General features: G+C 53.1%; 1 protein-coding gene across 1 annotated transcript; it reads left to right on the forward strand.

Moving 5' to 3' along the window:
- The first annotated feature begins 311 nt into the window (after nucleotides 1–311).
- On the forward strand, nucleotides 312–3,126 carry LOC104532744 (synaptotagmin-2). Its single transcript, XM_010178015.1, has 8 exons — nucleotides 312–423; nucleotides 760–917; nucleotides 1,063–1,158; nucleotides 1,407–1,574; nucleotides 1,784–1,951; nucleotides 2,150–2,267; nucleotides 2,671–2,804; nucleotides 2,893–3,126. The coding sequence occupies exons 1-8, from the start codon at nucleotides 312–314 to the stop codon at nucleotides 3,124–3,126; spliced, it is 1,188 nt and encodes a 395-aa protein (XP_010176317.1).
- The last annotated feature ends 7,909 nt before the right edge of the window (nucleotides 3,127–11,035 follow it).

The raw sequence follows: 11,035 nt of genomic DNA on the forward strand, positions 1-11,035 counted from the left end.
GGTGATTCCTCTTCTCCAAACCAAAGGAGAACTCCCTGATCCTCCCCTTTCTGAAGGCAAAGGATATAAATGAGAAAGCTGGAGGTGAGGGGCTGGCTGATGCAGAGTTCTCCTTGCCCACAGCTCCTTCCTGATCCATTCCAGCCCTTGTTGCCAAAGTGGCCAAGCCCTCACTGCTTACACCGGGCTCCAGGTTTTAATTGTGTTTGCTCTCATTAGAGCCCTGGGCCACTGGCAGCACACGTGCTACTGGAAAGGAAATCCCCACCCTGTTCATTTTGCTTGGGTCCCCAGGTCACCTCAGCTTAGCCATGGCGATGGCAACCAGGAACAGCAGAGTAACGGCCTTCCCACTCACCAGTAGCCCCGTGGCCACCACAGCTCAGCCAGGCTTCCTGAGCGGCTGGCTTAGCCGGATCCCACGTGAGTACGGCAGCGCTTGCCCGGCTCTCTCAGGCAGTGTTATCCAGGGATGCTCCTGCCCTCTGGGGCTGGGTAGACACTTCTCCTTCCCTCCATATATCCCTTTTCCACCAGGGTCCATCAGGGTGGGGATGCTGCAGTGGTACCTCCAGGAGCACAGGGCATCCTTGCTGCACGTCTTCCCCTGCATGGGGCCCATCCAGGACTCTGGGACAATTTAGAACGTAGAACTTCTTGATGTTGAAGCACCAGGAAGTGCTTCTCTAAATGCACTCTATGCATTTTTGCTTGGGTTTAACTCTTCTATCCATCTCCACTCTCTGAACATCTCACCAGTACCCAAATGGGCACTCATTGCTGTGGCTGCGGCAGTGGCCGTTCTCCTCCTCCTCTTCCTCATCTGCATCATCAAGTGCTGCTGTGGCAAGAAGAAGCACAAGAAGAAGGAGAGAGTCAGCTTGCATGCCGTCAGCAGCTCCAGCACAGCCTGCCTCGTGCGTCCTGCCTTCCCCTCTCCCCCACCTCCCTCCTCCCCAGAGGTTTTCTGCCATGCTGCCTGGTCCTGGGGGTGGTGGGAGCATGGCATGGCTGGGGACATGGCTGAGCATGTCCTGAGGGTAGTGCTGCTCTTTGCCACAGGTCCAGCCCGAGATGGAGGACCTGGAGCGGGGAGCAGAGCAGACGTGGAGAGGAAAGCTGCAGTACTCCCTGGAGTACAACTTCCGAGCGCAGGAGGTGGGGAAGCTTGTGGTAGGGTAGGGAAAAGGCTTTGCTCTTGCATGGTCCCTCTTTGCTGCCCACCAAGGTGGATCATGCCCTCTTGAACCTCCCTGCCATCCACAGCTTGATGGCTCTCATACCCACACGGTGTGGAGATGTCCTCCCTGCTGCAATCGCTTGCTTCCCACTGAGCCCCTGGCCATCAGCCCGATCCTCCTCCCCCTGGTGACCTTGTGGTAACCTTGTACATCGCTCCTTTTAAGCTGAAAGTCGGTGTGAAGCAGGCAGCTGAGCTGAAGGCCATGGACAGTGGAGGCACGTCTGATCCATATGTGATCGTCTACCTAACGTCCGACACAAAGAAGAAGTATGAGACCAAGGTTTACCGCAAGACCCTGAACCCCATCTTCAATGAGAGCTTCACTTTCCAGGTAGGAAACTACAACTGATGATGGTTTTATGGTCCCATCAAGAGCATTGCATGGGCACTGCCCCCCAGGCACAAACTTCTCCAGGCAGGGAGATGCTTGGATGGGGAAGCATCAGAGATAAAGAGCTGTTATCACATCTGCCACCCTGTCCCATGGGGAAGGGGCTGCCACCAAGGAGTGAGTCCAGCCTTTTGGATCCTCCCCTGCAGATACCCCAGGTGGAGGTACCTGAATCCACGCTGGTGATGCAGATCTATGACTTCAACCGCTTCACCAAGCACAACATCATCGGTGAGGTCCGGCTGCCCTTGGCCAATGTCAGCCTGCAGCACGTCATCGAGCAGTGGAGTGACCTGGTGGCAGCCAGTAAAGTGGAGGTTAGTCCTGGTGGGTGGGAAACTCTGCTGGGAGGAACGTGTTGTTGCTTTTGCTTTGCTTGCCACCATCCCAAGAAGCAGCCCCTTGGGGGCAAGGAGAGTGAAGGAGACCCAAGAAACTTGGGTCCAGCCTGGTGCTCCAGCCCCAGGTGAGCCAGCTCCTCTGCCCAGTGCTCATCACTCATATTTCTCCATCAGGAAGAGCAGCTGGGAGAGATCTGCTTCTCACTGCGCTACGTCCCCAGCACCGGCAAGCTAACAGTGCTCATCCTGGAAGCCAAGAAGCTGAAGAGGATGGACTCCCATGGGCTTTCAGGTCAGCAGAGACTGCTTGTGCTTAGATCTCCCTACCCCTGATGGCACTCAGAGCTGCAAAGCCTTGAAAGCTCTTGGTGCAGAGACCTGCTTCCCTCTCCCACTGCCATACCCAGCCCTTGGCCAGCTCCCAGCCTTCTGCAGCACAGATACTCCAGCTTTGGGCAGCACTGGAGGTATCTCCCAGGATGAGATGCCATGGCTGGATGGTATGGGGAGCTGCAGGCAGTAGGAGGTAGGGTTCTGGGGTGGCTGGCAAGGGGAAGAGGGGTAGATGCTCACCACAAGGATTGGCAAGTGGGATGCTGTGCTCTTCTTGGGAACGGCCCAGAGAAGCTGTTTCGTGGCTGAGCTCCTCAGTCAAAAATTGTCACTTATGTCAGCTGTGTCCTCTCTCTCCTCAGATCCTTTTGTCAAAGTGCATCTTGTCCTGAACAGGAAGAAATGGAAGAAGAAGAAGACAAGTGTGAAGAAAAACACCTTAAGCCCTTACTTCAACGAGGTGTTTGTTTTTGAGGTGCCTTTCAATCAGATCCAGGTGGGTTTCCCTGCAGTACCCAGGGCTGAGCATGTCCCTGCTGCGACAAGCCCCCTCCCACTGACCCTCTCTCTTGTGTCCCTCCCAGAATGTGGATGTGGTCATCTCCGTCTGGGATCATGACAAAGTGACCAAGAATGAGCCCATTGGCAAACTCTTCCTGGGCTGCCGGGCCACGGGCAACCAGCTGCGGCACTGGTCTGACATGCTGTCCAACCCCCGCCGGCCCCTCGCCCAGTGGCACAGCCTGCAGCCCCCGGACGTGGTCGACAAAGCCCTGGGGCTGAAATCCCACCTCAAGCTCTCCCTGCCCCCCAGATAGTGGGGAGGCTTCTCCTCCACCTGGGTGGCAGGACAGAGGGTTTGTGGAAAGGTGAGGGGCTTCTGCTCAGCAGCATCTAGATGTGTTGGTGCCAGCTCGATGCCAGCAAAGAGGGGACTGGGGGCTCTTTCTGGCCAAGAGATGCAGAGCAGGGCAGCTCAGCACCCCAGGGCGAGGCTGGACGTGGAGCAGAGGATGCTGGAGGGGACGGCGTGGATGCAGGAGCCAGCTCATCCCAGCTGCTCGTGGGTCAGTGGGACAAATAGATGGAGCTTCAAGCTCATGCAAAATCACCGAGTCTATTGATGTTTTTAAATGATATTTTTAAAGCAGAAGATTAACGTGCTGGTAGCATGTGTTGGGAAGTTTCTTCATGGGGTGGAACAGGTTGCCCAAGGAAGTTGTGTCTGCTCCTCCTCCCTGGAAGTGTTGAAGGCCAGGCTGGATGAGGCTTTGAGCAACCTGGTCTAGTGGAAGGTGTCCCTGCTGCTGGCAGGGGGGTTGGGACTGGATGAGCTTTAAGGTCCCTTCCAACCCAAACCATTCTATGATTCTTTGGTTGTGAGGTGAGTTCTTGGGAAGGTTTTATGTGTTCTATGAAGGCTTGTAAACAAGTCCAAGATCTTGAAGCAACCTAAGAGGCTTGAGAGGAGAGAAAGGACAGGCTGGCAAGGAAGGTGGTGGAGATACAGGACCTATATCTTTAGTGGCTCTGTCTCCTGGGTAGACACTGAATGAAACAGCACAATCAGCCACTGGTTGTCCCCATGGCTTCACCCTTAGCCCAGTCCTAGCCAGTGCTGACTTGTGCACCCCAAGATGTGACTCAAGGTATGGGACTCACTGGTGACCGTTGCCATGGACCCTGCAGATGAGGATGCACAGTGCTGGCTCCATCCACCCTGCGTGGTCCTACAGTACTTGTGCAGCAATACTTGCACCCCTGGCACCTGGAGGTGCTGCCGTGGTGGAAGGGCTGAGGCTCTCACTTTCATGCCATGATCATGCTACCCTGGTGAAAGCTGGGTTGCAGCCCTCACATCACTTCTGGGCAGGTTTCATGTAATCTGGGAGGTTTTTGTGGCCACATCCTGCCTTGTCCTGCTTCATGGGGACTTGGGGTGGGGGCTATGTAAGTGAAGATCCCCCCCCTAGAAGGAGGAGGGCATTGGAGAGGTGCCACCATCCCCATCTGTCCTTGAGTATGCTGCAGTTTGTGGTGGCTGGAGAGCAGCTCCTCTGAGCCATCTGCAAGGAGGAAGCTCACTGCTCTGGGCTGGAGGAGAGAATCACCTTTGTTCCAACAAAACACACAGAAGATTTGGGTTCATATCATGGAATTTTGGCCCAAAAGACAAAAGTCATTTGCACCATGGTGAGCTGTGGGCATGATGCCAATAGCTATTGCCCAGGCTCCGGAGGGGACACAGCCTGGCACGTTAATGAAGAGCAATTAATATTGAAAAGCAGTTAATCTGCAATTAGCTGGAGCTCCACAGAGCGACCATTTGAGAGTTAAACAAACATGAGGAAGCTGAGGAAGATTATGGAAACTCTCAGTAGAGATTAATGACCTGAGCTTAACCAGAAGAAAACTGCTGCATCTGCTCCTCGATAAATATTCTCCAGGCTTCGCCGTGGCAGTGAGGAGGGAAGAAATGACAAGCAGAGTGTGGCTTCTGCTGGGGAAGCAGCATCTGCTGGTGGCCACTAATGAGATGGAGGAGGAAATCAGTCACCTGAGAAAGACTTGCAAAGGGAGGCTTTAAAACTTCACCCCTCAGCCTTAAATCAGGTTGGAACAGGCTGTGCAGAAGGGGAAGATCTCTGAATTGGTTTTGGGGTCCCAAATCCATCACCAGCTTGGTTTTTGGTGATGCTCTGTGGTGATTTAGGGCCATGGAAGGAGGCAGAGGGTTTTGGAGCTGCTGGGTACAGACATTTCTTATTTGTGTGGGTGTGTTTTTTCTCCAGCCCCTTTTTTTGAAGTCATGGCCTTGAGGTTCAGGGCATAATTTATGGGGCCAGGTGTAAAAGCACGTGCATATTCGTCCCAAAATGGCCACAGCTGATGAAAGTGCAGGGACATCCCCTCCTTGAGGAAGGTGTCCCCCAATACCTGTGCCCACCGCTCCTCTCTCCAGCTTTGCCTGCACTCAGAGCCTGAATCTCCAGCTCAGTCCCAGGTGAGCAGAGATGCTGGGGGAAGCCCAGGGCACTTTTTGGGGGGGGGGAACCAGGGAGCTCAGGAGCAAGTGCCTGGCTGGGTCAGCTCCAGGCAGCCTGGGCTGATCCTTGGTGCTGTAAAACTCAGCCAACCCAGTTGTTTGCTCAAGTGGGAGAGGCGAGCGGGTGGGGATGGTCTCCACCCAGCTCCAGTTTTTAAGACACCACCAAGGTGGTTTCTTCCTCTGTCATTGCTTTTCCTTCTCAATCTGCCTTGTGCCCTTACAACAAGGCTTTGAGTGCTCTCCTCCTCTGGTAGGACCCTTTTTCTGTCTGCTGGCAGTGGTTTGAAGCAGGGCTGGTGGAGCTGAGCTTCATTTCATGGCTTATTTCACTGAAAATGAATGCAGCTCTCTCAGGAGATGGTTCATGAGAAAGAAGACAGCCTCATCTCATGTGCTACTATCTCCTTTTCACCTTGGCCTTGGCAAGGGCAGTTGTCCCCCATCCACCAAGAACAGATGTCCGAGCATCTCCTACTTGATCAATGCTCCTTGTGTACTTGGAGGGCCAAGAGCAGGAGGATTCCCTGGTGGAAGATACAAGAAGAGAAGTGAAAAGAGAGGGAAACCAACTCCTCCTCAGCTTGTGTCTGTGCTGGATTCCCCTGTCTGCATCTAGAGGGCAGGGCAGGTACGTGCTCCAAGCTGGGTCTCTGCCTCATCTGCTCTGTGACCCCCAGAGAGCCTCACAAGCCAAGATTTCTTCTGGAGATGGGAGAGAAAGCTGTGATGCTCTGGTGGAAGCCCATTCCCATTGTCACAGAGCCAGCTGCCCCCCCAGCATCGATGCTGGAGGTGCTCACGTGGTTTTTTCCAGGACACAGGAACCTGCCTGATCCTGCACCCCCAGGGGCAAATCAGGTTTTGCTGATGGGTTAAGCAGGTGCAAAAGCAGTTACCCAAAGCCAGTCTGCATGGTGTGAGGTGTCTGGGTGGTGGGTGGGGTGTTCGTTCCTCTGCTTCACCTGAGGTGCATTTAATTAGCAGCTTTGTAGGATGCAGCAAGGCAAAAAACAAGGCTTGGGCCAAGCAGAGGGCAGGTCAAGGAGACCAGAAGTACTGAAAACCAAAGTGTTTGCTATTAAGATTTACAATCTCAATTCTTTACATCCAGATCCAAGACTTCTGACCTCCACAAGTCCTTCCCAAAGCAAATTATTTCCTCATTCAGTGATTTTTTTTTTTTTGATGATATTTGTCCCCTGCACTTCAGGAAATCAAACAGGAGAGCCACACCAGGAGAAGGCCAAGACTTACACGTGCTTGTTGCCAGTCATCTGCTGTGAGACCAAAATTATTATGGGCTGTCATCGCTCAGCCTGGGTATGTGCTGGCTGTCCTCCAGCCGCAGATTTTTTTTGGCTAGTCTCACAGTTTTTTGAGAGCTGGAGAGTGTCAAAACTTCTCTCACGAGGAGCAAAGTGGCTCATTTTATACATATTCAATAACTCGCATCGGGATGTCTTGCAATTTTATGGGGAAACGTGTCCTTTGCCATGTGCTGGTTTCTTTTGAAAAGCTCCTGGATTTGAAGGATCTCATGCAGGTTTGTAGCTGTTTCTTTTAAAGCACCTTTTTGTCCTTTGTGGTTGTGGGCCAGGAGGTGGATATATGAGGATGTCTCCAGCCTCAAAACCCAGAGGCAAAGCGAGAGGGTGGTTGGTTTTTGTTTGAAGATCTTGCAAAGGAGTGAGGTGTCCTGGCAGCCACCCAGGAGGGATGCTGGTGGTGCCACCGAGGTGGCAAGATGGGTGGGAGGGAAACTGGTACCCCAGAGCTGAGGAGGGGAGGTGGTGTGGGTGGCAGCCAGCCTCTCCCCGCCTGGATCCCCACCATGTGCCACTCGCTCTCAGGGCACCCAGGGCCACACTTCCCACTGAAACTACATCTCCCAGGCTGGCTGGTTTGCTGCCAGCTCCAACAGAGTCATGGAATGGTGGGGGTTGGAAGGGACCTCAGGAGATCATCCAGTCTAACCCCCTGCCAAAGCAGGTTCCCTACAGCAGGTTGCACAGGAAAGCGTCCAGATGGGTTTTGAACATCTCCAGAGATGGAGACTCCACAGCCTCTCTGGGCAGCCTGTTCCAGTGCTCTGTTACCCTCACTGTAAAGAAATTTTTCCTCATCTTCAGCTGGAACTTCCAGTGTTCCAGTTTGTGCCCGTTGCCCCTTGTCCTCTTGACTTTCCTGTTGCCTTTCCAGAGGGCCTGCCAACTCAGCCTGGGGCTGTGGAGAAAGGGCTGGGCTGTGGCAGGGTCTGAGGCACCTTCTGCTCCAAGTGTCCTAGGTGGAAGTGGGACAAGCTTGGGCGATAAGTGAGATCTGTGCCCAGAGCTGAGCTGGGAATTGAGTAATCCTGACCATGACTATGAACACTGCCTCTCCATTGCTGGAGACTGAAGCCCCCAGGAGCTACCGTGGTCAGAAGAGGCTTCATCCAGAGTTTTCTGTTATCTGCTCTCTCCCTGCAGCTGCTCTTCACCCCTTCTTGTTTTCAATTTGAAACACTGTCCTTCCTGCCGGCTCCAGCTTGCAATGAGTCACAAACCCCTCCAGCAGCCCTCGCCAAAGACTGTCCCTCTGGAGTGGAAGGAATCTCGTGTCTCCAAGTGCTGCCATGGGCAAAGCCAGCTGCCAGTTAGTGCCTCCTTGCTCTTGCAGCTGGAGAGCTGAGTTTCTGCAGTCTCACCAGTCCTTTCCCAGTTTTTTGCAGATGGAAGAGGCTGAGAGTGGAGGGACAGCCCACAGCCTGGGGTCCCTGGCATGGAAAGACTGTCCCTCTGGAGTGGAAGGAATCTCGTGTCTCCAAGTGCTGCCATGGGCAAAGCCAGCTGCCAGTTAGTGCCTCCTTGCTCTTGCAGCTGGAGAGCTGAGTTTCTGCAGTCTCACCAGTCCTTTCCCAGTTTTTTGCAGATGGAAGAGGCTGAGAGTGGAGGGACAGCCCACAGCCTGGGGTCCCTGGCATGGGCATCCCATTCTTGTGCCCTCGGATCCGGTTCCACCCCCGCTCCTCTCCTGCCTTGTACAGCAGACTCCCTTTCCAAGACCAAGCTCTCCAGCTGCTTCTCCATATTCTCCCTGCCACTGTGGGGCTCCAAGCCTGGTTCCAGCCTCCTGCCCTATGCCAGCTCCAAGAAATCCCTCAGAGGGAGCTGGAAGAAGAACCTGCATCCTGAGGAGGCCAGCAGTCTGAAACCAAGAGAGCCTGCGTGTTCCTCCTTCACAAGACCCATTGTTGCTCGGATATTAGACTGCATCTACCTGGAGAACCTCAATGCTACCTATACCTGAAGCATTCCCTGGCAAGGAAGATGGCATGGAGCTGAACAAACAGGGTGGCTGTGTGGTTTGGCAGTGGCCATCAAGAGGAAAATCCCAAAGCCTTAACTCCATCTCATGGATGAATGAGGTGACTGTAGCCATGGGGTATGGAGGCCAGCACTGGCATGAGATGGAGTGGTGATGACCTTCCTTTGTAGCAGTTCCTAGAGGCTGGGGTCCCGAGCAGCAGAGCACCGGGAGCTCTGGTAGGGATACACTGGAGGGAGAGGGAGTGTTCTGGGCAGGATGGGAGCCATGTGCTCTGCTTGGGTCTGATGTGATTTTGGGAAAGCAAAGGGAAGTCAGACACTGGAGTGCTCAGTGGTCCTGCCTGAGCTTTTTACCATGAGCTCAACTGCTGCTGAGCAGAAGGTTTGGGGTGGTTTCGTTTGTTTGTTTGGTTTGTTTTGGTTTTGGGGGTTTTTTTAGCTAACAGTGTCATCCTTGGAAATAAGACAGTGGTATCTAGTGTGATGTCACTCCATCATGCATGTCCACTTGATGCTTGTAGGGTGCTGAAGAGGAGGCAAGATGTAAGGGTTTAGGATCCATCAGCATAGTCTTTCCAAGACAGGAAGGAGGAGCCTGGCCCAGAAGTGCCATACCTGAGTCTCTCTAAAGCATAGGGCAGAATCTTCTGTACGTGCCAGGTCTTCCCTCTGCCTGGCCTCACAGAATGGTGAAAGTTCACTGGGAATGGTGGGCCATACTCATGGTGCATTCCTCTAGCATGAGTAGAGGGGAAAGAAGGAAGGGAACAAGATCATGTGCTCCACAGGAAAGGTAGCCAAGTGTGAACGGTGTGGCCACTCCTGGCCCCTGTGCAATTCCCTCACTCATGCTTCGTATTCCCAGAGCCAAGCATCTCTCTGAAGGACTTGCCTGAAGCTTCCTTATGTCTTCCTTGAGTTTTTCTGCAAGGAACTTGTTCATTCATCACTCAAACACTTACACTACTTCCTTTGGAAACCTCTGTCTTTCTTAATGTTAATCATAGCTCCTACTTTGGGAAGTGTTTGGTTTTCTATTCTCCCTGGTCCTCACTGGATGTTTCCCTCATGACATTCCAGGTCTGAGGCCTCTCTTTTTTTTTTGGGGGGGGAGAGAGCTGCCCTACAGCTTAACCTCTGTGCAAGGCAGCTCCAGGGAAAGCCTTAAGTGGAACACGGAGGCTTGACCTTCTGCTCACCCTGTTACCACACCTCACCATCCACTCCTTCCATATTCTACCAACACATTGGTTTTAACCAAAATTTTGCTCGTGGGACTTCTTTCTTTGAACTTCTTTATTCAACTATTTCAGGCCACCGCTTCCCTTTCACAAGGTGATAACCCAAACCTTGAACTCCTCAGAGCAAATCTCTTTTGCTGTGCTGCATGCTTGAACTCCAGGAGGTTCAGAAAGCCTTCATTTCACAGGGCTGAAGGAAACTCCTTGGATATGGGGCATTTTTGAATGGATAACCCTCCACCAAGAGCTGAGCTGCTCTTTGGAGGACTGGTGGGCCAGCAGTGGCTGGAATGTGTAGGGAGCTAAAGAAAACAGCTGTGGAGACTTTGGAAAGAATAATAGAGTCAGTTTAACTCTAGAGTCAACCATGGCTTCTGGTGTTGGCACTGAGAGGAGAAGTGAAGTGGCTGAGCTGTCCCTGGATGGGTGATTTTTACTGTTGGCTGTTGAGGGTGGCCAATGTCTCTCCACAAGTGTGCTCGCTTTGGTCTCTGGTTTTTAATTTTCTGAGAAAGTGGCTTTAGCTGGGACAAACGGACATTCCTCCTGCCAAACTGTCTGGTTTTTGCTGAAGTCCACATGGGAGATGGGTGCTGGGTGCAGTGATGCCTCTACCAATGAGTCTTCCTCAGTGGCTGCAGTGAGGGATGCTCCTGGGGGGCAGGAGTTTAACCTCCATGTTTACTAGGTCTGCCTGGAGCTGCAGACCCCTGTCTCCATTAAAGCTCACTGCCCTGGGGACGTAGATGTGCAGGAGGTGAGTGAGGAGGAGGGTTGGATTGGGCTGATCCTTGTTCCAGCTCTTCCCAAGCCCAGCTCCTTCACTAGGTGCTGACCACAGCCATTGCATGGGAACCCAGATGAGGGCAAAACCAGCTCAAACCTCTGCTGACCTGCACCTTCACTGGGTATTTTCAGGTGTCTCATGGTGGATTTACAGGAGGGTAGCTCAGATCTACAAGCCGGCATGCATTGACACAGAGATGTTCACTACCCAAACCATCCACCTCTTGATGCTTCCGAGGGACAAATCCTGAGCAGACCCAGCCTTGCCCTCACTGGAGGTTTCTCCATTGAGGCATGAGCTGGCAATGTGTGTTGCAGCCCAGAAGGCCAGCCGTATCCTGGG

This window comes from Antrostomus carolinensis, unplaced genomic scaffold, assembly GCF_000700745.2.
Source record: "Antrostomus carolinensis isolate BGI_N321 unplaced genomic scaffold, ASM70074v2 scaffold35491, whole genome shotgun sequence".
Taxonomy (NCBI): domain Eukaryota; kingdom Metazoa; phylum Chordata; class Aves; order Caprimulgiformes; family Caprimulgidae; genus Antrostomus; species Antrostomus carolinensis.

What these genes read in the sequence shown, in the direction of transcription:
- LOC104532744 (XM_010178015.1), top strand. Translation starts at nt 312, where the DNA reads ATGGCGATGGCAACCAGGAACAGCAGAGTAACGGCCTTCCCACTCACC. An exon ending in GCTCCAGCACAGCCTGCCTC is followed by an intron (nt 918 to 1,062) that starts GTGCGTCCTGCC and finishes TCTTTGCCACAG; the next exon opens with GTCCAGCCCGAGATGGAGGA. An exon ending in TGGCAGCCAGTAAAGTGGAG is followed by an intron (nt 1,952 to 2,149) that starts GTTAGTCCTGGT and finishes TTTCTCCATCAG; the next exon opens with GAAGAGCAGCTGGGAGAGAT.